The following is a 26846-nucleotide window of genomic DNA, read 5'->3' on the forward strand; positions in this document are numbered from 1 at the left end:
ACCAAATAGAGTTGTAAAAGGGGGCCTGAGTAGGACTGAAACAAGGAATGTTCCACATATCCCATAAAGGGACAGGCATTACTGGGGCCCATTTGGAGGATGTGAGACAAGTTAAAGGAGAAATTGTTAAGTGAGAGAACAAGTTCAGCCAGAGCAGAGTGGTGGTGATGGATAGGGATTGTTTGGGCCTCTGTTCAAGGAAGAAGCGGAGAGCCCTCAGATCATCCTGGTGGGGGATACAGCTGCAGAGAGATTGGACGTCCATGGTGAAGAGGAGACAGTTAGGGCCAGGGAACTGGAAATTGTTAATAGGATGTAGAGCATTAGAGGAATCACGGATGTAGGTGGGAAGAGATTGGACAAGGGGAGAGAGAACGGAGTCAAGATAGGAAGAAATGAATTCTGTGGGAATGGAACAGGCTGACACAATTGGTCTGTCGGGACAGTCTTGTTTTTTTGGGGAGGAGAGCAAGCTGTCCAGGGTTGAGAGACTATGAGGTTGGAAGCTGTGTTGGGGAGGTCTCCAGAGGAGATGAGGTCAGTGACAGTCCTTGTCTAGGAAAATGTATGTTCTATGAACCGCTCTGAACCTGCCCTACCACCTTCAATGACTTATGCACATATACACCCAGGTCCTTCTGCTCCTGCACTCCCTTCAGAGTTGTATCTTTTACTTTATATTGTCTCTCTATGTTGTTCCTACCAAAATGAATCGCTTCATATTTATCTGCATAGAATGTCATCTGCCACTTGTCTGCCCATTCCATCAATTTGTCTATGTCCTTTTGAAGTTCTGCACTATCCTCCTCACAGCTCACAATGCTTCCAAGTTTCGTATCATCCTCAAATTTTGATATAATACCCTGTACACCAAGGTCAAGGTTATTAATATTTGTATGAGGAAGAACAACCGTCCCAATACTGACCCCTGGGGAACTCCACTACAAACCTTCCTCCAGCCCAAAAAAGATCCATTAACCAGTACTCTATTTTTCCTGTCACTCATCCAATTTCATATCCATGTTGCTACTTTCCCTTTTATTCAATGAGCTATAACTTTGCTCACAAGTCTGTTTTGCGACACTGTATCAAGTGCTTTTTGGAAGTCCATGTACACCACATCAACAGCGTTAACCTCATCAACCCTCTGTTACCTCTTTGAAAAGTGCCAGTAAGTTAGTTAAACATGATTTGCCCTTGACAGATCAGTGCTGGCTCTCCTTAATTAACCTGCATTTGTCCAATTGACTATTAATATTGTCCTGAATTATTGTTTCTAGAAGTTTCCGACCACTGAAGTTAAATTAACTGGCTTGTCATTGCTGGGCATACCTTTGTACCCCTTAAAAACAAGGGTGTAACATTTGCAATTCTCCAGTCCTCTGGCACCAGCCCTGAGTCTAAAGAAGATTGAAAAATTATGGTCAGTGCTTCTGCAATTTTCATTCTCACTTCTCGGTATCCTTGGATGCATCTCATCCAGCCCTGCTGCCTTATCAACTTTTAAGTATAGACACCCTATCTAATACCTTTGAAAACCTTCTAGTGTATTAATTACCTCCTCTTTCAGCGGCCTGTGTAGCATCTTCTACCTTGCTAAATGATTCATTTAATACCTGAGCTATTCCCTCTGCCCCCATGTACAAATCCCCTTTTTGGTCTCTGATCAGTCCTACTCCTCCTTTTACCGCCCATTTACTATTTATATGCATATAGAAGACTTTGGGATTCCCTTTTGTGTTAGCTGTCAGTCTCTTTTCATACTCTCTCTCTGCTTCTTCGCTTCCCCTCTGAACCTTCCATTTTGTTATCCATACGACATCTGTCATAAGCACACTTTTTCTTCTTCATTTTCATCTCCAATTCTTTTATCATCCAGGGAGCTCGGATTCGTTTACTGTACCTGTCTCTTTCAAGGGATTATACCATGACTGTGGCCAAACTCTCTCTTCTTTGAAGGTAGTCCATTGTTCAGCTACCATTTTTCCTGCCAACCTTTATCCAATTTATTCAGCCCAGATCCATTCTTACCCCATTAAAGTTGGCTTATCCCCAGTCAATTATTCTTACTCTGGATTGTTCTTTGTCCTTTTCCATAGTCAGGCTAAATGTATGATACAATGATCACTGTCTCCTAAATGTTCTCCTACTGCTATTTGACCTACTTGGCCCACATCATTCCCAAGAACCAGGTTCAGCAGTGCCTCCCCTCTCATTGGACTGGACACATACAGCTGTAGAAAACGTGTGCAAACGCACTCTAGGAACTCTTTCCCCTCTCTGCCCTAATAGTAGTACTACATTGGTCTATATTCAATAATTGAGCTCCACTGTTATAGCTACTCTAATTCTTGAACCTCCCTGTAATTTCCTTGCAAATTTGTTCCTCCATGTCTTTTCCACTATAGACCACACCAAGCAATGTAATTGTATCTTTTTTACTCCTTATCTCTGGCCAAATAGGTTTTGTCCTTGACCCCTCTAGGATATCCTCTCTCCAGCACTACAATGCTCTTCCTAATCAATACCACCACTTCTCCCACATTTCTTCCTTGTTATCTTTCCTGAACATCTTGTATCCAGGAATACTTAACAACCAGTCATAAGTCAGTTCTATGTTATAGCCACACCATCATATTTCCACATGTTCAGAGGGGAAGTGAAAAAGCAAAGAGCAAGTATGAAAAAAGACTGGAGCTAACATAAAAGGGAATCCAATGTCTTCTGTAAGTATATAAATAGTAAAAGCATGGTTGAAGGAGGAGTAGGGCTGATTAGGGAACAAAAAGATGATTTATGCATGTAATCTGTGCCTGTAGCTCCCCAATCTTATTAACCACACTCTGTGTTCACATGCATGCACATTAACTCTGATTTAAATTCAACTATTTTCTTCCTTACTCTGACCCCACCTAATAACTTACTATTCCCTACTCTAGTGCTTTCTACATCTCCCAATATTTTGTGTACCTTGGTATTCTTCTCTGATATTTCCTCCTGGTTCCCACACCCCAGCCAAGTTAGTTTAAACCCTCCCCAATAGCATTGGCAAATTGCCCTGCAAGGAACTCAGTCCCAGCTCTATTTAGGTGCAACCTGTCTATCCAGAGCCAGTCCCGATGTCCCAAAAATCTAAAACACTCCATCCTGCAGCATCTCTCCAGCCATGCATTCATCTGCTTTATCCTCCTAGGATATCATAGGAATAATCCAGAGATTACTACTTTTGAGGCCTACTTGCTAATTCCTACCTAGCTCCCTAAATTTTTACTGCAGGATCACATCCCTCTTTTTGCCTATGTTGTTTGTACCAATGTGTATTAAGATTGTGCTGGCTGTTCACCCTCCCCCCCAGGTGTGGTCTACAACCAGTGACATGCATGACCCTGGCACCAGGGAAGCAACCAGGATGCCATCCTAGAATCATGTCTGGATGCAGAAATGCCTGTGTATTCCCTTAAATATCGAATCACCTATCACTTTTGCTCTTTCAGTCTTCCTTGTACCCCCCTGTACAGCTGAGCCATCCATGGTGCCATGAACTTGGCTCTGGCTGCATTCTGCAGATGAAACATCACTTTCATCAGTATTCAGGAATGAATACTGGCTGGAGAGTGGAATGCACTCAGGGGACTCCCAAACTATATATTTCTACCTGACTGTCTGGTGGTCACCCATTCCCTCTCTCCTTGCATACTTAAACTGCAGAGTGACCAAATCCATAAACATACTATCCACAAAGCTCTCAACCTTATGGATGCCAGTCGTTGCTTAAGTTCTGAAACCTGGACCTCAAGCTGCTACAACTGACAACACTCCCTGCACAAATGGTTATCCAGGGCATAAGAAGCATCCTGGAATTCCCACATAGAAACGATATGCACTGTTGACGTTGGAGCAGGCCTGCTATTCCTCTGTTAATTAATAACTTTGCTACTGCTAATAAATCTTTGCCAAATCTAATAAACCTTAGTATTGGTAAAATTTATTACTACTATTAATAAACCCTAATAATACAGATAAACCCCAGTAGTAATAAACCTTACTTAAAAATAGATTAAGACTCACTGGTTTATTCCCATGTTTAGATAAGATAAATAGGAACTACTTACTAACCAATAACCTACTTGCTTCTGTGACATCACACCTTGATTTTTCTTTCCAAATGCAGCTCTGAACCCACTGATTGGCTCCTGCTAGTGGCAGAAAGCCCCATTCTGGTCTCGCTGTTTTCTTCTATTCATCAGATCTAACTTTGGAGAAAGGACTGATGTGCTAAATATGTGGCACTGCTGAATAACACTGTTAGCAGTTAATTTTTGTTGTGCTACTAGTACAATCTATCCAAAGATCATCAATATTATTTTAAAACTTGGAGCACAGCTAACTCATTTTTGGTTCACTATAGAGTAGGGAAATAGTAAGTTATTAGTTGGTGTTAACTTGACAATTCAAACAGAAGTTATAAGAACAGATCAGACCATTTGGCCCCTCGAGCTTGCTCCGCCATTCAATAAGAACCTCTTGTGTTTTGATTTCCACATTCCCATCTACCCCCACTAACCTTTGATTCCCTTGCCTAACAAGAATTCTGCCTTAAAAATATTCAATGACCCACTTCCGCCACCTTCTGAGGCAGCGAGTTCCAAAGTCACACAACCCTTAAGAGAAAAAAAAATCTCATCTCTGTCCTAAGAAAGGGCGACCACTAATTTTAAACAATGCCCCCTAGTTCTGGACTTACCCATAAGAAAAAACATCCTTTCAACATCCACCTTGTTAAGGCCGTTCAGGATCTTGTATACTTCAAACAAATCACCCCTCACTCTTCTAAACTCCAGTGAAAACAAGCTCAGTCTGTCCAACCTTTCCTCTTAAGACAACCCACTCATTCCAGGTATCAATCTAGTAAACCTCCTCTGAACTGCCTCCTTCCTTAAATAAGGAGATCAAAATTGCACAAAGTATTCAAGGTGCAGTCTCACCAATGCCCTGTATAAGTGACACATAACATCCTTACTTTTATGCTCTCTCTCATAACAAAGGATAGCATCCATTAGCCTTCTTATTTACTTGCTGTACCTGTATAGTAACTTTTTGTGACTCATGTACTAGAAAACCTAGATCCCTCTGCACCTCAGAATTATGCAGCTGTTCTTCATTTAAGTAATACTATTTTTCTGTTCTTCCTGCCTAAGTGAATATCTTCACATTTTTCCACATTAAACTCCATTTGCCAGAACCTTGCCTACCTATCTACTCAACCTATCTATATCCATTTACAACCAAATGTCCTCTTCACAATAGACTTTCCTACCTATCTTTGTGTCATCTGCAAATTTAGCTACCACGTCGTCACTCCCCTCATCCAAGTCATCGATGTAAATCGTAAAAGTTGAGGTCCCAGCACAGAACCCTGTGGGAGTCCATGCGTCACATCCTGCCAGTCAGAAAAAGACCTATTTATGCATACCCTGTACTTTCAGCCAGCCAACCAATCTTCTATCCATGCTAATATGTTACCCCCTATATCATGCACTTTTATTTTCCATAATAACCTTTGATGTTGCACCTTATCAAATGCCTTCTAGAAATCAAAGTACAGTAGGTCTACCAGCTCCCCTTCATCCACCTTGCATGTTACTCCTTCAAAAGAAAACTCCAATAAAGTTGGTTAAACATGACTTTCCTTTCACAAAACCATGCTGAGTCTTCCCAATTCTCTTCTTGAGCTCTAAGTGCCCAGCTATAACCTCTTTAATGATTGACTAACAACTTCCCCATGACCTACCTCATTTCTGATGACAGATGTCAATCAGCATGTTGTTTGAAAGTTCTCTCTTGTTACAATCCCCATGGAGGAACCGTAAACCAAAACAATTAATTACCAGATAACGTCTAAATAAAGTAATTACTGACAAGATCTCAGTTTTTGTAACACAAACACTTTAACATGAATCAAAATCAACTAAATTAAACATGAATTAACAAGCAACTGATACTTTAAATCGTTGATACAGCAAAGATAAGTCTTATACAACTACAAGTAACCTCATCACTCCCCATAGACATGCAACACTATATGCAGTTCCAAAGTTTTCTAACTTGACTTCTGGTAGATAGGACCTCTCACCTTTTCCAACTAATCAATTCAGCTCTCTAATAGTGTCCACCAGCTGCCGTATACTCAGCTTTTCCACTCTCCTTCCCTCTTTTTCATCAATAGCTTTCAGACATGTTGCTATCTGCTTTGCCTAATCTTGCTCATTTTTTCTGCATTTTAAATTCAGACAGTTTTAAATAATTCCCAACTGCCATTAACTTTTCATGCTCCAATGTCATTATTAAATTAGCAGACTGAGTTTCTGACTCAGTGGACACATTTTTAATTGAAGTATTAATTTTAATATCAGGCTTACAAAAGATAGTTGGGTCTTTCATGTCACCCAGTTTTTCCTGTACAATTTCAGTTTCAATGGGCTCAAAGGCCTTTCCCAAAATTACTGAAGATGGCAATACCTCATCCCCCCCCCAGCCAATTAGTTCCCTAAGAAGAAATCAACAGCTAAAGTAGGAATGACACCCACAGAACAGGACCAGTAACTAAGCCACATTTTAAATTAACCTTATACAAAGGAATGGGTGAACAATTTCCATCAATACCCCAAATCAATACCTTTTTATTCAGCAAACATTTTGGAGAGAGCTTCACACCATTTGCCAACATCAGTAACTGTGCTGATCCTGTATGCCTAAGGATAATAATTTATTTGCCTACCTCACCAGATGAACATGGCAATGCACACACTCTCTACCACAACTCTCCTTTGTCTGTTGCTTTTGTTTGTGTCTGGCCACACAGCTTTTGTATATTAACTTCCTTCCTGTTGGTACTGCTTCCAGGTCAATGATCACCAGGTCACAATATTCAAGAAAATTACAATTGATCCCTTTACAATTGATGCAAACTCTTAAAAGTGCTTTCAAACCATTCTTACAGATTCAACAGACATTTTAAAGAAATGACAAAATTTCCTTACTCTTCTGCTTCTGGGTCAAAGGTCATCACACCCGTAAATCAATTCATTGACAGACTTCAACTGCAGCATTTTGAATGTATTTGAGACATCAAAATACTGTGAAAATCACAGTTAAAAGCAATGTTGAATAATTAATTAAAAAAGGACCATTTGATGCATATAAACTGGGAATGAATAACAATCTATTTGAAATGACAACTTTTAAAAAGTGATTTTCTTTACTTCTATTGTTGATAATAGAATGATTAATGGGCACCTAGTTTTAAAACATTTTTCTTCCTAATATTCTGCCCTTCTATCTAACCTAAAAACTTTGATATATCTTTCCATTATGTCATTTACTCACCAGTAGCTCACTCATATGACTATTATTCATGTCTGGGTATTCCAATCAACAGTAGGTTTCAGCAGGCTGTATGCCTATGGGTTGTTGGAATGGTGGAGCCAAGCCTGATCCTATTGCCACCTGAGGTTCATACACCTACACTTTCTGTGGGGGTTGCAACATAAAAGAGCAGAAAACCATGAGTTTTTCCCTTTTCCCCTCTCTAGCCCATAACAATCTAACCTATAATTTGAAGTTCCAACTACTGTTGCCTCCACTAAGATCAACTAATCTACAAACACTATGAAACAAACTAGGATCTTCCTATTTTGTATGGTCCAGCTACTCATTGAGTAAACTGGCTGAGCTGCCAGAGTAGCCTTTGTCATGACTCACTGGGGATAGTGCACTGTAGTATCAAGCCCCGCTGTTCCCTGAGCCGTGAAAAATGTGAGAAGTTTAATCAGACCACCAGATTGCCCCAATTCTACCTTAATGTTTAATTTAGGTTAAAAGAATACGGGCACCAGATTTGTAAACTTAACAAGCAAATAACTGTTTATTAAACAAATTGTCTGTAACCAGTGGCAAAAGAAAGAAATATGAACTGCTAACTTTTAACTGTATAACTTAAATTCTATCCCTTCTTAAACGCCTATACACAAACACACACACACACATAAGACAACAAAACATGGATTTTAAGGGTGAGATAAAACAGTTCAATAGCACCAATTCTGGAATACTGGATTAGATGGGTTAACTTTGCTTGCTTTCTTCTAAATTTCTTGCATGTTGTTGAGCCTGACATGAGGTGCCCCAGCACTTGCAGTCTATGGTTCTATGGTTGAAACTTGTTTTTAATATCTCTACTGGTGATTTTTCCCCTTTTCCTCCTAACAGGGGTCTCTCAATGAAAGTAGGATACAGTGATGTGAGAAATAGCCAGCTAGCTATAATGGCAGGATTACTGGAGTCTTCCAAAACACAGGACAGAGAGGTTTCAAGTCTTTCCTCTTTTCAGGCTAAGAGCTGACCTAATGCACTATTCTCACACAGAACCTGGCCACTTGGCTAGGAGCTAATCAAAATGCCGTTGCTAGGTAGTTCCCCCTTAAACCAGGTCTCCATTCCAGCACCATTCTGTACAACCTGGTGCACACTGTTCCAGGAGATAGCAACATTGAAGATTTTCCTCTTCCTGCTCTAGTGAACATCTCTTTTAAACTGCAGCCATGGTAGTTTTTAAAGCTACAGTCCAATCTTAAAACCACAGCCCAAAAAATAAAAATATGTTCTTTACAACCTGAAAACTGATCTTTCAATCATCAAATTCTATTCGATTCTTTTGTTCTGCCAATGATTTTTGAGTCCTTAATTTCTGGATGTTGTGAGCTGACTAGAGTTATTTGCACTTTTGCGGTCTCAGTACATTCATTAGACTGCTATCAGAAATGTCATTATTATTTATCAACTGCAGCATTTTGAATGTATTTGAGACATCAAAATACAGTGAAAATCACAGTTAAAAGCAATGTTGAATAATTGGGTAAAAAAGGACTAAGTAAATATTTTTCAACCATTTTATGTATGTAAACTGGGAATGAATAAAAATCTATTCGAAATGTCAACCTAAAGTACTTGATATGCAGTGAGTACTCCTAAAAAGTGCCAGGTGTGAACATGAATTAAGGACAGGATGAGGTTCAGTTTTGATGTCGCCTTCGTGTGTCCTGCAATCACATCTGGATTTTTGGTTTTAATTTGATATTACTGAGTTACCATTAATATAACAACAGTCAGCAAATTTAAAAGTAACCAGTTGGATGAAGCACTGGAGCATGTAACAATATCAGTAACATTGTATAAGATCTCAATTAAGTATTTATAAGAATATCAATCTTTTTTCAGAAATAGTTTGAAAATATCTGATCAGTTACCTGATTTATTTGAAGACTGTTAATCAAATCCACAATCTTGTGTGGTGGATTATTGTTATTTTTTTACAGGTCACAGTTCTTCCTCTAATTTGTTTAGTCAGGGAAGATTTCCTCAATCACCATCCAGAGCAGGAGCAGTGCACCTAAGCAACAGTCTTCAATCATATTCCCTTGAAAGCTCTGGCTGCCTTGATATAACAGGTGCAACTTTTGTAATAGTGTTTTTGTAACTATCTGTTGCAGTGATGAAGTGTTTGGGCTTGATTTGTTTCTTTGAGAACAAAATCTTATGTTGTGTTGAAAGAAAGAAAAAATGTTTCCTTAGCCTTAATAACTCATCACATTTAGCTTATTTTCCAAATATGGTTGGTTCACCAAATCTAGACATATTGTTAATATTTCTACAACAGCCACCCATAACACTCATATAGTAATCTCAGATATAAATCTTTTTTATAGCTGCTGTAAGGAGCATCATTTAAAATGTGTTAGTTCATTATTTAAAGATTGTTTACAATTACAATTATGTTTGGAAACTATCCAACAACTTATCATGACATATTTAGCCATTTTCTTCCCTCCTTTCATGACAGCACTGTTTCAGGGGTGAAGGGTTATGATTACACAGGTGCCTACAGCCCTCTGTTCCTTCACCAAAATAGCATTTCTTTATTTGTGAGTGTACACAGTGATTGGTCTCATATTAAGCCACTGAAGTCTACACACTGTACACTTTTCAGAAAGCATTGCTAGACAATGATTAGGAGTGATCATTGGATCATTTCTCATTGGATCATGGATATTACTGGAGAGATAGTGGCATAGTGGTAGTGTTACCGGACTGCTAATTCAGAGACCCGAGCTAATGCTCTGGGGATATGGGTTGAAATCCTATCACTGCAACTGGTGGAATTTAAATCCAATTAATAAATTTAGTCATCAGTAATGATGACCATGATAACTGTCATTGATTGTTATACAAACCTATCAGCTTTCAGGAAGGAAATCTGCCATCCTTACATGTGCCTCCAGGCTTACAGCAATGTAGGCTGACTCTTAACTGCCACTGAGCCAGCCACTCAGTTCAAAGGCAGTTTGAGGTGGCAGCAAATGCTGGCCGTAACACATCCCATGAAAGAATAAAGGATATTTCCTCTCTCTAGCCCAGGGGACTGAAGCCATTTTGATGTGGAAAATATGAATGTGGCTTCTTGTGGGGTGGAGGGCTATAATGATAGCGGATAGGAGCCTGCTCAGCCATCCATTGAGATCATAGCTTAAATGTGACCTAATTCCATATACCCGCCTTTGCTCCATACCCTTTAATACCTTTGGCTAACAGAAATCCATCAATCCCAGTTTTAAAATTAACAATTGATCTCCATAATTGCCATTTGCAGAGGAGAGTTCTAAACTTCTATCCACTTTGTATGAAGACGTGTTTCCTAATTACACTCCCGAAAGGTCAGGCTCTAATTTTTAGACTATGTCCTCTAATTCTAGACTCCCCAAAGAGCAGAAATATTTTCTCTCTATCTACCCCTATTAGTTCCCCTTAATCTTGAAAGCTTCAATCAAACCACTCCTTAACCTTCTAAATTCCAGGGAATACACCACTTTGTTTAACCTTTTCTCGTAGCATAACTCTTGGAGTTCAGGTATCAATTTAGTAAACCCTTGCTCCACTCCCTCTAAGGCAAACATATTCTTCTTAAGGTGTGACACTCAGAACTGCTCATAGCACTTCAGGTCTGGCCTAACCAGGACTTTGTATAACTGAAGCATGACTTCAACTCCTTGTATTCTATTCCTCTAGATATTTAAAGCTCTGCATTCCATTAGCCTTTTTGATTAATTTTTGCCCTTGTTCATGACATTGTAGTGATCTAAACTCCCAAGTCTCTTTGCACCTTCACTATTTCTAGCTTTTCTTTTTTACGTCCAAAGTGGATACATTGAAATCCATTTGCCACAGTTCTGCCCATTCACTTAATCTATCTATATCATTTGTAATTCTACACTTACCTCTCCACTGCTTACAATGCCACCTATGTTTGTTTCATTGGCAAATTTGAATATGTGTTTTTCTATTCCATCATCTAAGTCGCTAATAAATCTGGTGAATAGTTGAGGCCCACCACAGATCCTTGCGGAGCATCGCTAGTCAGATCCTGCCAATTTGAGAATGTGCCAATTATTCCTAGTCTCTGTCTCCTTCCGATCAGCCTATCCAGGTCAATAATTTGTTTTCAATTCCATGAGTTTAAACTTCAGTAAAAGTTCTTTCAAATTTAATCTTGAAGAAGTTACAATGTTAAGATAAAGAACAGCTACATCATAATTCCCAACTATTGGAAAATACATTTGATGTTTCTTATAATGTTATCCTTTCTAAGCTTTGTTGTGGCAAAGGAACTTTTTGTTGTTACATTATTTCCTGGGTATTACAGGACACATTGTTTTATAAGAGAAAAACGTTTTCTTTTCTGTAATGGAGAATATGTTTTGGTAATATGTTAGTGCTGTAATTATATTTATATATATTTAGAAATTCATGGATTAATCAAGGACAGCCAGCATGGATTTAGTAAAGGTAAGTTGTATTTACAAATTTAATAGAATTTTTAAAGGTACTGACCAAAGGGATAGAGAAATAGATTGCAGTAAATATATATTGTACCTATGTGTATAAATGTAGATAATTGGAGTTTAGAAGAGTAAGAGGCAACTTGATTGAAACATGTAAGATCCTGAGAGGTCTTGTCAGGTTGGATGTGGAAAGGATGTTTCCTTTTGTGGGAGAATCTAGAACTAGGGATCACTGTTAAAAACTAAGGGGTCACTAACTTAAGACAGAGAAGAGGAGAAGTTTTTCCTCTGAGGTTCGTGAGTCTTTGGAACTCTCTTCTTCAAAATGCGTTGGAAGCAGTGTCTTTAAATATTTTTAAGGCAGGGGTAGATAAATTCTTGATAAGCAAGGGAGCGAAAGATTATTGGGAGTAGGTGGGAATGTGATGTTACAATCAGCCATGGTCTTATTGAATGGTGGAGCAAGCTCGAGGCCTACTCCTGCTCCTAATTCGCATGCTCGTATATATACATTTTCAAAAGGGCATCTTTGAAAAATTCAGGCATTGGTATAAGAAAAAAGGTTGTAGCATGGATAATGATTGGTAAAGAGGTTGGGCTGTTGCTTGGAAAGGAGAAAAATTGAAAGTGACACCTCACAGGAGTCAGTTCTGAGTCCAGTTTTGTTCTTGGTATTTGTAATAATTTGGACTTTGGAACAATGAAGGAAATCTGGATATTTACTGGTGACATAAAAGTAGATTGTCTGACAAATAATGCGGTTGAGGAAAAGAAAGCTTCAAGAAGACATAGTGGGCAGATAGGCAGAAAATACGATTTAATGTGGATAAATTTGAGGTTTGGAAGAAAAAACAAGGAATTGGAGGAAAGCACTTAATGATAAGATGTTAAAATTTGTAGGGGAACAGAGATGCCTAGGGAATCAGATATATAAACCCTCTCATAATCCAAGTACAGGTAAATAAAACCTTTAAAAGGTTAATGAAATTTTAGGCTTTATGAAGAGTACTGAAGTAAAGCAATAATGATCAATTTTTGCAAAACATTTGTTAAAGTTAGAGTATTATGTACAATTTATATAGAAAGCATGCCTGAAAAGGCTCAATAGAATGATGCCAAGTATGCAAAAGCATGGTTTTGAGGCGAGACTTAAGATACTGGGACTATTTTCACTGGAGAGATGACTAAGTGGTGATTTAACAGAGGCATTTAAAATTATGAACAAGGATGAATTTCTTCTGGTTAAAAAGCATTGGCACGGAAATTCAGGCACACATATCCAAATCAGTCCATATCCAAATGCAGCAAGACCTGGACAATATCCAGGCTTGGGCTGACAAGTGGCAAGTAACATTCGTGCCACACAAGTGCTAGGCAATGACCATCTCCATCAAGAGAGAATCTGACCATTGCCCCTTGTCATTCAATGGCATTACCATTGCTGAATCCTCCGCTATCAACACCCAGAGGGCTACCATTTACCAGAAACTGAACTGGATTAGGCATATAAATACTGTGGCTACAGGAGCAGGTCAGAGGCTAGGAATCCTGTGATGGGTAACTTGCCTCCTGACTCCCCAAAGCCTGTCCACCGTCTATAAGGCACAAGTCAGGAGTGTGATGGAATACTCTCCACTTGCCTGGTTGGGTACAGCTCCAGCAACATTCAAGAAGCTTGACACCATCCAGGACAAAGCAGCCCACTTGTTTGGCACCCCTTCCACAAACACTCAGTCCCTTAGGCAGCAACTTCCAAACCCATGACTGCTGCCTTCTAGAAGGACAAGGGCAGCAGACACAGGGGAACACCACAACCTGGAAGTTCCCCTCCAAGCCACTCATCATCCTGACTTGGAAATATATCGCTGTTCCTTCACTGTTGCTGGGTCAAAATCCTGGAATTCCCTCCTTAACTACACCACATGGACTGCAGCAGTTCAAGGAGGCAGCTCACCACCACCTTCTCAAGGGCAATTAGAGATGGGCAATAAATGCTGACCCAGCCAGCAATGCCCACATCCCGGTAAATTAATTTTAAAAAGCACATTTTCATGGGGGCACAAGCTATAATTCCCCGGCCTACGTGCTGATGCTAGATCTCAGTCCTAATTTTCATCAAGCCCATGAGCACAAAGACCCCAGCACTGATGAGTCAATGAAAATCAGACCACTGCTAGCGCGGCAGCAGACTCCAGGTAAGTGAAAACCAAGTCAAGGGGATTCGGTGATGAGAGGAAGAGAGAGATCAGAGACTAGGTTGGGTAGTTTTGAGGCTGGGGTGTTGGGAAAGGGAAACGAGGGATAGCTTAGGGGATCAAAGGCTGGGTCAGGGGGATCAGAGACCACTGAGGCTGGGGGAATGGCAAAGATCCACATTTGTTAAATGTGGGATTGGGAGGAGCAGGAATGCTCCTCCTCTTTCCAAACTCAAGCAAGTATATTTCAAAAGTATATCTTGTTGGATGTGGCCTAGCAGGTGGTCCCAAAATCTGGCTTTCCTGAGTGCAGCCACCTGAGGGCAAACAAATCTTTCAGTGGGGCCTCAAACATGTGCAAGGGATTTAATTTCTAGTTCAGGTGTGGGTGCTGCAAAATAATTTTTTTTCTTTTCCCAATGCGATGGGCAGCACACGTCCAGAAGAAAATTTGAGCACTCTCCTTGTCTACCATGTTGGTAGTGTTTGTAGGCCTGCAAAATGGCGTGCTGCATTGCTGAATTGATGGATGAGGTCAAAATTATCTTTTGATAGTGAGGAGAGTGTTTAGGAAAATATTTCTCCTCACAGAAGATTGGTGAAACATGAAATGTTTTGTCACAGGAAGTAATTGAGTCAGAGACAATTGCATTTTCTGAGGGAATATTGGAAATATTTGAAGCAGCTGAGGATATGGTTATGGAGAGAAAGTATGGCAATGAGATTAGTTTGTATTTCTCTGTCAAAGAACAGCGCAGAACATTAGGGCATCTAGCCTCCATCTGTGCTGCAAACATCTATGGTTCAATGCTAAATATCAGCATTTGCCATATGACTGCAGAGTAGCTGATGATCGTGAGGGATGGAGAAAAAGAAACAGGTAATTATAGATCCATTAGTCTAACATTAGCAATGGGCAACTCTTAGAATTCATACTTTAGAATAAAATTATTGAGCATTTAGAAATGTTATGGTTCAAGTTCCCATGTAGTTGCAGGCTCCAGTCACTGGGTGGTGCTCTGGAATAGTTACTTATCTTGATGTAGTTGCAGACTTTGCCATTACTGATATGGAGCCAGTTTCTGATATCAGTATCCAAACTTGGCACCCATTCCTCCCAATGTTTGGGAATTCTCCCCAATTTATTGAGCGTTTAAAACCTGATGACCAAGTAAATGAGCTACCCATGAATTACTTGCTCATTTGGGGCATCCTGATGCTAGTATCCACCTGGTTTTGTGCTGCAGCCTATCTAAAACTGAGCATTGCTTCATGGTATAGTAGCCTTATATGCTATCAATGCCCTCAAACCCACCATTTTAGGCCTTGCAGTCTATTAATCGGCCAGTATTCACTGTTTCTTTATATTTATTAATTTTCTAATGCCTGCTTTACTATTAATTTATCAGTTTGCCCCTGAATATTTATAATACTTCAGAAATGTTCTGTATCCAACATACTCTCAGTGCAAAATTAATCTTGCATTCCAATGTTACATTTGTGGAGTCATGTTTTTCCTGAGTGTCAGTTGTGGCTCAGTTGGTAGCACTGTCAGCTCTCAGTCAGAATGTTGTGGGTTCAAATTTCACTCCAGGATCTGAGCACAAGAGTCAAGGCTGGCACACCAGTGCATTATTGAGGGCGTGCTGAACTGCTGGAAATGTTGTCTTTTGTATGAGACATCAACCTGAAAGACCAGACAGGCAGTTTATTATAAAGATCCCAAGACACTTTTTTGAAGAGGAGCAGGGAAGTTGTGCCTGGTGTGCTGACCAGTAATTATCCTTCAATCAATGTTACCCAGCTACAGGTTGGCTGATCATTGTCGCATTGCTATTTGAAGGAGCTTGCAGTGTGCAGATTAACTGCGTGTTTCCTACATTACAGAAGTGACTGCACTTCAGAACTATATTGACTGTAAAGCGTTTTGAGATTTCCAGTGGTTATGAAAGGTGCCATATAAATGCAAATCTTACTTTCTTCCATGTCATCATTTATAGGGCTTTTGGAATATGTGAGATGAATAAACCATGCTACTTTAGCTGATTCTTTAGTATTTAACAGTTGGGTTAATAAAAGGTTAAAGAATCATGGAAATAAGTTGTTGGTAAGTTTGTGAACCATAGATGCTATCCACAGGCAAGATCATGGAATAGAGCTGAGCTAATTATGTATGGGAACCAAGATCAGTCGCAACTTTGTTGGAATGTTATAAACAGGAAAAGGGGGATCGTTTTTTTCTGTGAAACGTTGGGATAATGGATGTTTTGCAGGGACCATTAACCATCAAGGGTGCTATACATCGCCAGTGTAAAAATACATTTCTTTGTGTTACAAGTCCATGGTCAATATTGATATTGTAAGGGAGTTCTGAGATTGAAACCTGCCCAACCATCTTCAGCTGCTTTATCAATGACCTTCCTTCCATCATAAGTGGGGATGTTTGCTGATGATTTCACAATGTTCAGCACCATTTCTGACTCAGACACTGAAGCAGTTCATGTCCAAATGAAGCAAGATTTTTATTGAATTTAAATCCCACCATCTGCCATGGCAGGATTTGAACTCTGGTCCCCATAGCATTAGCCTAGGTCTCTGGATTACTAGTCCAGCAACAATACCACAACACCATCACCTCCAGCTTGAACATTATTCATGCATGAGAGAAGGTCTTTGGAGAGATGCTGCTCTCTGGATTTAGATCAGTCCTCAGACAGTCAAGCAATAACCAGTGACTGATGATTGTCTTCCTTGAGGTGTCATGCAATGCTCCAGGCATGCTGCCATGAGGGCATTGATGTTTGCAGTGCTGTTCCTGCATCTTGAAGGCAATCATAGGTAATGAAATGTTGGTGCTATGCTTGAAAGGTCTGCACCATGTCTACCTCTGCAGGTTGAGTGCTGGTGAAGTTTTTACCCTATTACAGAATGGCCACATGCTCCATAGGCTGCCTAGCCATTCAAGGATGAGGCCATTCTTACACAAAATTATGACTACTCATTCTGAGATTGATGTCCTTCATTGAGATGTTGAGGGTCACAAAGAAGGTGTTAATATCTATCCTGCATCGAATGGACAGGTGAAATGCACTTTATGAGCTAGTCTTCTTCATTGCCCTGTACCTTGTCACTATAAGGGTCTCAAGGACACATCTGGTCCATGCTATGGCCTCTTCCTCTGGGCCTTCATTGTCCTCACCCTCTTTGATGTCATCCCACTTGGCGTCCTCCTCACCGGAGGAAACGTGCAACTCCTCCAACCCTTCATGTGACAACTCGTCCTCTATTTAGAGTGCCAGGTTGTGTAGGGCACAGAAATCCACAATGATGCAGGAAACCCTCTGGGGAAGTACTGGAGAATACCGCCTGGATCAGTCCAGACATATGAAATGCATCTTCAGTATACCAATGGTCTGCTCAATTAAGGAGCGTGTTGCAGAATGAGCCACATTGTCCCCATCCTCTGAAGTATTCTGTGTCTGCCAAACGGGCGTCATTAGCCACGTCCTTTGTGGGTAGTCTTTATCACCAATAAGTCAACCCTGAATGTGCTGGAGGGCCTTCGAAGATCTGTGGCACCTGCGAGTGACTCGAGATGTAAGAGTCCTATGAGCTCTCAGGGTACCTCATACAAACCTGCATAATCTGCTTTCAGTGATCACAGATCAGCTGTACATTGAGAGAGTGGAAGTCTTTTCTATTGATAAATTTTACTGGCTGCTGCCAGGGAGCACTTAAGGTCACGTGTGCATGGCACCATGTATTTGTGGAAAACCAGAGATCTCTGCAAATACCAGTTTGGCTGGCTTCATCCAGGGGGAACTGGACATAATTGTGTGCCTTATTGAAAAGGGCATCGGTTGACCTCCCTTGTGCATTTATAAGTGGAGAATTGCGATATTTTGCAGAGGTCCCCAGTGGAGCCCTGGAACGAGCCCCATGCAAAAAAGTTGAGTGCAGCAGTCACCTTTAGTGCCACTGGCAGTGGATCACCTCCTTGTCTCTGCGGCATCAGGTCCTCCTGAAGAATGTGACAGATATGCATCACCACATCCCTTGACAAGCGAACACACCTGCAGCACTGTCTCTTGCTCATTTCCAAGTTTGAAAGGGGTGTTTGGTACTCCCATGGGTTGTGCCAAACACCTCTGTGGAATTTTTCTCTCCTCCTCCGCTTCTGGGTTTTCATTGGGCCCTGTTGGCCCACGCTCCTCAGAGCGAGGTTCTTCCATTTGCCCTGCCTGATGGCGACCGCCCTTCTCCTCCTCAGTTACATAAAAGCCATGAAGAAGGCAGCCTTGCCTGCAGCCTGCATTCAGCACTCCTCCTTGTGCCTGTGGAAAAATAGATGAGACATGATGTTATCTTACACAATGATCACCTTCCATCGCCAAGCAAGGGAGCCAATGTGAAGCCCTTGGGCCGCTCTCATTCCATACGTTCCTTCCCCGGGTCCTCCCTTGCAAATGAAACACATCCTGAAAGACAGGTAGCTGAGCTTCCTCCCCAGTACCACACCACCACCCCCACCCCCCACCAGTCCCACCACCCCAGGCATGATAACACATTCACACAGGGGGTTGGATCTGGATGAGTACAGCCTGGCCCTATCAGCCTCAATCAGGGCACTGTCAAGCTGCCCCCTTTTAAGTAGACTAGAGCCCAGACTTGCACTAATTTAATGACTGCAAGGTTATTTTCCCACAGCCTCATTCCATCAGCTGGTGAAATGGTGCTGCTCTGATTCTATTTCGACTAATTTCCAAAGCCCTCCTGTTACCATCCAATCCCTCCTATACTCCTTGATGTTCATCATGTGCAAATTTCCACTCCACTGACCACTGTCCTGCCTTCCCCTTTATCTCTGGAGCCTATTGTCATTGTAGTCGATATCCCTGTTCTCTCCCTGAACAGTTTTCTGTCAATGCCCTCGTGCCCCATGTCAACCACGCACCCACCCCCCCCCATTCATCTTAAGGCTCTATGTATACTGACCTACTGGGAACCACACACCCCATGAGACAATCGCCTACCCGCCCCCTCCCCTCACCCCTTACTTATCAGCTCCCCAGATGCCCCCCTGACCATGACAGCGCCATCTGCTGCCCAGTACCAAGCCACCAACCCCCTGGATCCTGCATAAAATGCTGTGCATGACCAACAGTGCACAGAAAGGCCTTCACCCTCCCTGGAGCGGGACCAAGACATGTGTGCCAGGCATAGCACTTGTAGCATGGTCCACACTGTCCCAGGATTGCCTTTAAGTTCTGTCCCCAACAATATGGTCCACACTGCCCCAGGACTGCCTTTAAATTCGGGCCCTGACACTGTGGTCTGCATTGTCCCAGGTCTGACTCACACTTCTTCCCCTTCTTCCTTTAAACCCCCCACCCCACCAGTCATGTCTCTATCCTCCCAATCCCTCCCACCCGCCAGTCAACACCCCTGTCCCCCTGTCATGTGACTACCTTCCACCCCATCCCTTGCCTCTGTCCAGTTATTCCTACCCCCCATTCAAACATCTGCCTTCTACCCCTTTCCTTGCCTCTGCCCAGTCAACCCTGAAGTCATGCATCTGCCTTCCACCCCTTCCCTTCCTGCTGGTCTTACCTGATGCTGAGAAACTTTGGCACTGAGTCGGAGTAGCCGCGGGAGCAGCACAGTGAAAGTTAGGCAAATGCTACGTGTACAAACCTGTAAATCATGAGTGAAGTGCAAGTCACTAGGTGCACACCACTTATGGGAACATATGAACAGGAGTAGGTCATGCAGCCTGTCGTGCCTGCTCAACCGTTCAATTAGATCATGGCTGATCAACTACCTCAATGCCACTTTCTTGCACTGTCTTGATGTCATTGGTCTCCAGAAATCTATCGATTGCTGTCTTGAACATGCTCAATGATTGAGCTTCACAGCCCTCTAGGGTAGAGAATTCCAAAGATACATCACCCTCTGAGTAAAGAAATTGAATGTAAATTCTCATTGTTTCACCAGCCTCTTTGAACTCCACCTTTTAACAATAAAACCTCCTTCACAGCACCATCTTCTCTAATTTTATTTACTAATCTCCTCTGTGGGACCTTATCAAAAGCCTTCTGAAAATCCAAATACACCATATCCACCGGTTCTCCTTTATCAATGTTACAATAATATCCTCAAAAAGCTCCAACAAGTTTGTCAACCATAATTTTCCTTTCATAAGTCCATGTGACTCTGCCCAATTTTACCATTCTTTGCTAATTTCCCAGTTATGACATTCTTTATAATAGATTCTAACATTTTCCATACTACTGATGTCAAACTAACAGGTCTGTAGTTCTCCATTCTCAGTTACGTTTGCTACTTCCCAGTCTGCAGGATCCTTTCCAGAATCTATAGAATTTTGAAAGATAACCTCTCTTGCATCTACTCTCTCTCTAGCCACCTCCTTCAACACTCTGGGATGAAGCTCATCTGGCCCAGGGAATTTATCAATCTTCAATCCAATTAACTTTTCAAGTACTACCTCTTTACTAATACTAATTTCTTTTAGTTCCTCAGTTTCACTAGTTCGTTGGTCACCTAGTATTTCTGGGAGATTTTTGTATCTTCTTCCTTGAAGATAGATGCAAAGTAATTTTGGTTTCTCCGCTATTTCCCTGTTCTCCAATATAACTTCTGTCCCCACCTTTAATGGGCACACATTTGTCCCAGCCAACCTTTCCTTTTCATATACCTAAAGGAACTTTTACAGTCTGCCTTTATATTCCTCCCAATTTGCATTCATATCCTCTTTTCCCTTTCTTAATCAGTTTCTTGGTCCTCCTTTGCTTGGTCTAAATTAGTCCCAATCCTCAGGCTTGCCACTTTTTCTGGCATCCTTATAAGCCACTTCCTTTGATCGAATGCAATCTTTAATTTTTTCATTAACCACGGTTGATTTACCTTTTCCTTTGGGTGTTTGTGTCTTAGAAGAATGTAAAACTATTGTAGACCATGCACTATTCCTTTAAATACTAGCCATTATCTGTCTACCATCAAATCTTTTATTTTCCCAATCCACCATAGCCAACTTGCCCTTCATATCTTCATAATGTCCTTTCTTCAAATTTAAGACCCTAGTTTCAGAATGAACTATAGCGCACTCAAACTTAATGCAAAATGCTCTCACATTATGGTCACTATTTCCCAAAGGTTCCTTTACAGCAAGGTTATTAATTAGCCCTTTCTCATTACACAACACTAAATCCAAAATAGCCTGATTCCCTAGTTGGCCCCTCAACATACTGCTCCAGAAACCCATCTCATACATATTCCAGGAATTCCTCCTCCACAGCATTTGTGCTGATTTGGTTAACCCAGTCTATGTGGAAATTGAAGTTGCCCATTATTACTGTATTACCCACGTTACATGTATCTCTAATTTCCTGATTTATACCATCCCCAACATTAGTACTACAGCTTGGTTGCTTATATACAACTCCAACCAATGTTTGTTGCCCCTTGCTGTTTCTTAGCTCCACCCAAACTGATTCTACACCTTGACCCTTCAATCTAAGATCATCTTTTACTAATGTATTGACCTTGCCCCTTATTAAGAGTGCTACCCCACTTCCTTTTCCTTTCTGCCTAGCCCTCCTAAATGCTAAATATTCTTGGATATTCAGTTCCCAGTCCTTGTCCACCTGTAGCCAAGTCTCTGTAATGGCAATTAAATCGTACCCATTTACCTCAATTTTTGCATTCAAATCATCAACCTTTTTGTGAATACAGCATGCATTCAGATAGAGCGCCTTTAATTCTGCTTTTTTAATATCTATCCTGATCCTATTTGATGCTTTTCTATGCTTCATCTGTCTTCTGTTTTTGCATTCTACTTTTCTACTTTCTTTTACCAGTTTTGATTCCCTCAAATCTGAGCTCCCTCTCAAGTTCCTATCTGCTGCAAATCTAGTTTAAACCCTTCCCAGCAGCACTAGCGAATCTTCCTGTAAGGTTGTTAGTCCTGGTCCTGCTAAGATGCAGTCCGTCCATCTTGTACCAGTCCCAGCTGTCCCAGAACCAGTCTCAATCCCTCAGAAATCTGATGCCCTTCCTCCTAAACCAAGTACTCCAGCCAGATGTTAATTCGCTCAATTCTCCTATTTCTATGTTCACTAGCATGTGGGACTGGAAGTAATTCTGAGATTACTGCATTAGAGGTACTGCTTTTCAATCTCCTTTCTGGCTCCTTGAAATCAGGACCTCATCCCCCTTCCTAATAAGTCATTTGTACTGTCATGGACCATGGCCAGTGGCTGTCCACCCGCACACCATTCCCCCCGCCACCAGAACAGTATCCTGCAGCCACTTCTTGACACTCTTGACCCTGGCAACTGGGAGGCAATGTACCATCCTGGAGTCACATCTACAGCCACAGAAATGCCTGTCTGTTCCTCTAATAACGAATCCCCAATCATTACTGCTCTTCCCCTCTTCCTCCGCTCCTGTACAGCAGAGTTACTCGTGGTGCCACGAATGTGGCTCCGACTGCATTCCTCCAAGGAACCAACTCCCTCACCAGTATCCAAAATAGAAAACCGGTTAGTGAGCAGGGCCTCAGAGGACTCCTGCACTACCTCCCTGGTTCTCTTGGACTGCCTGGCAGTCACCCATTCCCTTTCTGCCTTCATACTCCTAGCCTACAGTGTAACTGCCTCTCTGAATGTTCACGCAGCTCTCAGCCTCGTGGATGTGCCACAGTGACACTAGCTGCTGCTCGAGCTCCGAATCCTAATTGTGAATCAAACTGATCTAATTATCCACTGGCAGGGCAATTAGATTTTGAATGCGAATGTGATTCCTGCGAGCTGGATTTTTAATAAGTATCCATGAGATGCAAAGGGTTGCAAATGTGGTTCCTGACATGGGGCAATGGGAAACTCGACCTACCATAAAAGCCAGGAGGGGAAAGTTCCAATTTATTTTCCTGCCAGCAGAAAACTGACTTTTGCCATCACACCAGATTTGTTCTCCCGCCCACCATGAGTCCCACCATTGCTGGGGCCAGAAGATTCCCCCAATGACTCCAAACACATTCATCACTCCAGCCCCTCCACCCTAAGACTTTGCTCCCAGTTCTAGTCATGGAGACCAGAAAAGTTTCTAAAGGTAAGTGTAATGGCTTATCGTAGGTGAAAGGGCTTATCACATTTGAGTTAAAAGTTGCAGCAGCCCATCACAGCCCAGGGGAGGAATCAGCATTAAGAACTTTGCCATTTCTGGCCGTTGTCACCCTTCTGACATCACAAGGGCATCAAAGTGGTGAGCAAGGCTGTTTAGACTCCACCTGATCACCAGAAGGACTGCAGATGGAAATGAGTGTTGCACTCTCAGAAATCAAGGCCATTGGAGATGAAGAGCAGCCGCCTGCACAGGAATTGCAGGGCATTGGGCATCAGGAGGCTAGACAAGAGGGACGAGGAGCACAAAAGAGAAAGAGACACTACCTGAGCATAGAGAGGAGGATACCTGTAAATGACTGAAAACCAGAGCCCAAAGAGTCTACAACTCTCTAGGCAGATGGTTCCCTTCAGCAGCGCCCTCATCAGTGCAGACCTTTGCAGCATCTAACAGGTAGCTACACACCAGTGCATCACCCAGGTGGCAAATTCCTTCTTCACCAAAGCTGGACAACAGATCAGATTCACAACTGATGGTGCATTGCAGGCTCAGAAGGCACTGGGCCGAGTGCCTGGAATGGCTGGGTGGTGCCCTGCTGTACTCTCTTGCTAGGACCTCGCTCATTATGGTGGTCTGCTGTGCTTTCTAAAACATGACCCTACAGAAAATTGTGGATCTGAGAATGGGGAGGCTTTGGAAGGGGCCAGTCATCAGGGGATGAACTGGTGAAGGAGGTAAGAAATGAGGGGGAATTGGAGACAAAGATTAAACTGAAGCGAGAGGTGCCCCTGATACATGACAAGGTGGCCTCCATCTGCCATCCTCCAGAAAGAGGACGCCCCTCCTCTCCTTCAAGGATGCCAGGCCACTGGTTTTCCTGTGGTGCTATGGAAGATTTTTGCACAAACTTTTTCCCTCAAGGTAACTTGCAGCTTCAGTGATGGCTGCCATGTGTATATGAATGAGTCCCTCACTTCATCTGACCCACCTCCATTCCCGTCCCCACTAGCTCTAATTGGTCAGGAAACCTATCTCCATATCAATAAGAACTGACCTCATAATAATCTGAACTTCAGTCAGTTCCCACCAGAACCAGGTTTTTGGCACAGAAACAGATCTGACTCCTGTTTCCTGCTTCTATGATGAAAAACCAGCCTCAGGTTTCCTTCATGGTGCTTTCAGATTCTAGTAGCTCCTCAAAGCTAATACATTATCCCCTAGTTATTACCACTAAGCAAAATAACCTGCTCATTTAAAACCTCTGATTGCAATTGACTTTGCCACTGCAGATCTGCTAGTAATATAATAAAGGTCTTGCACATAGCATACACTTCTTGTAAGTATCATACTTACATTTCATGTCACAGTTATTTTGATAATATTCCTAGACTTTCTTCTGGCTTATCATGAGCAGTGCCACAGGAGGTGTGACGGTACATCTGGAAACAGAGTTCAAGATCAGTGAAGATGCAAATATGCCACATCAATTAAGCATGTCATTCTTTCACAAATGAAACTGGACAAATGCAGCTTGTAGCTATATTGACATAGCATCCCTAAGCTTTCAGAGGTCACTATAAAATGTATATGAAAACTCAAATCATTCAGGAAGTTATTTTTGGATTGTTTCTTTTTATGTTGAAGAGCATTGAGCTTTTATGAAATCATGCAGGTTCATAAGAATGTATTTATAATCTTTGTGTACATATAACAACGAAAGAAATTCTTCTCTGCAGATTTTAAAACAACTCCAGGATAAAATAAGTTAATTGTATAAAACAATGGATAATGATATTCTGAAAAAGTGAAATTGTTCTTTTTCCCTCCTGCAGTGACTTTACCAAGAAGTGTCAGTTCCATTGGCACTGAGATTCAATATCAGACTGAGTAAGTATTCTGCACATTGTTACTGTTTTTGTATTGTATAAGCTTCCTCAAATTTTCATTTCAATATTAAGATGATATTGGTGCTCAACTGGAGGACTGTGATATTAGGAAGTCAGTCTTTGGCCTTGTAAGGTGATTTGTGAATTTGTCATGATCAACTACATTCCTGAAATGCCTAGTAAAATGATGTTGCACACAATGAAGACTTCCAGCAGGGCCACCATAATTTTTCACATTTTACAAAACAAAAAATGCAATAAAAATATAAACTTGGCCATTAACCAAAAATTATAGGATCTTCTGCTTCCTCACAACCCTACAATGCCTCATTTAAAATTCTTAGCTTCCCGTTTAAATCGTATCATGGCCTCACCTCTCTATGTCTCTGTAATCTTCTCCAGTCCTTCAAATCATTGAGAACTTTGTGTTCCCCCATTGTGGTCTCTTGTGCAGCTTCCACTCCTTTCGCCTATACTATCGTCAGCCGTACCTTCAGCTATCTATGCTCCTATATCCTAGTCTTCCATTAAGATCCTCCATATAATTCATTTCTTTTGCCAAGCTTTTAGTCTCTCCTTTTAATATCTGCTTCTTTGGCTTGCTGCCCTTTTTTGTCTTCAGTGAAGTGCATTGGAACATTTTTCTTCATTAAAGGCCCATATAAATGCAAGTTTGTTATTGTTGTAGATTTAAAGATCACCACTTAAATCTATAGATAACTCTTAACCCATTAATTTCAGGGAACAAAAATTTGGAGCTAGATCTTCCTACGATTTGCTGCCCAGGTTGCAGCACTGCCATTCTAGCACCATTTTTAGGATTTCTACAAAAATGAGGACATTACACATGACCACCAATATTTGGATAACTTTATGTAAATAACAGGTCAATTGTAGGAATTCATCTGATATATTTCCTAACATTAATACCTTAGGGGCACTAGATGTCAGTAACTCATTTCAGTTTTCATTGTAGGATGCGCTCATTATTCTGGGCCGGATTTTCATACCCCCATCCATGTTTGCATGGAAATGGGGAGGTGGGGTGGGGAAGGGGAGGGGTTATTCTGGGATTCCAATTCCCATTCCTATCTTGAGAGATTTATTGTGACCCAGGATAAGGCTGCTGGGAGGGAGCCCGTACTCAGCAATCCCACCCTTGCTTACTCTATTGCAAAGGCGTGCCTTTCAGAACCCCGCAATTTTGATCAAGTCAAGCGAGCTTTTGCAGGAGACATGGTTCATAGCTCCTTAGAACAGTCATGAACCATGGGGGTGTCTAGTCTGGAGTTGATTTAAAAGGTATTGCCAACCTCACATGGCATATTTAGATGGTGTATGATAATTTAAGTTTGTTATAATGGGATTGATAACAGGGCTTTGTCTTAAAAGATAAATAACTATTAAATTGACCAGCAATGTGTAATGTTATAATCCTAGCTGATATTACTACTGGACAAGCAAGATCCCAGGGTGGAACCCAGCTTGATAGATCCTAACTTTCATTTTTTGTTTAGAAATGTGGAGGGTGGCTACTGAACAGAGTCACAGGAGTCAGCTGATGAACTTTTAACAAAAGAATAAAACATTTATTGGACAAGAAAAGATGAACTGTATTACAATAGTCCTTCACCTACAACTAACCTTTCCAGATATGTACAGATTCGTAAGGATAACACAAGTTACAAAAGCTATCTTATACTCTCACGTTCACAGTAAGCACACAGTCC

At 41.4% G+C, this 26846-nt stretch overlaps 1 protein-coding gene across 1 annotated transcript in view; it reads left to right on the top strand.

The window, feature by feature from the left end:
- Nucleotides 1-26846, top strand: part of nek10 (NIMA-related kinase 10) — a 351428-nt gene that overhangs the window by 246789 nt on the left and 77793 nt on the right. Inside the window, exons 25-27 of the mRNA XM_041183993.1 lie at nt 9375-9506; nt 10706-10769; nt 13959-14089. Coding sequence (XP_041039927.1) covers nt 9375-9506; nt 10706-10769; nt 13959-14089 — 327 coding nt within the window. The remainder of the gene's footprint in view (nt 1-9374; nt 9507-10705; nt 10770-13958; nt 14090-26846) is intronic.

This window comes from Carcharodon carcharias, chromosome 3 (assembly GCF_017639515.1).
Source record: "Carcharodon carcharias isolate sCarCar2 chromosome 3, sCarCar2.pri, whole genome shotgun sequence".
NCBI classification, from domain to species: domain Eukaryota; kingdom Metazoa; phylum Chordata; class Chondrichthyes; order Lamniformes; family Lamnidae; genus Carcharodon; species Carcharodon carcharias.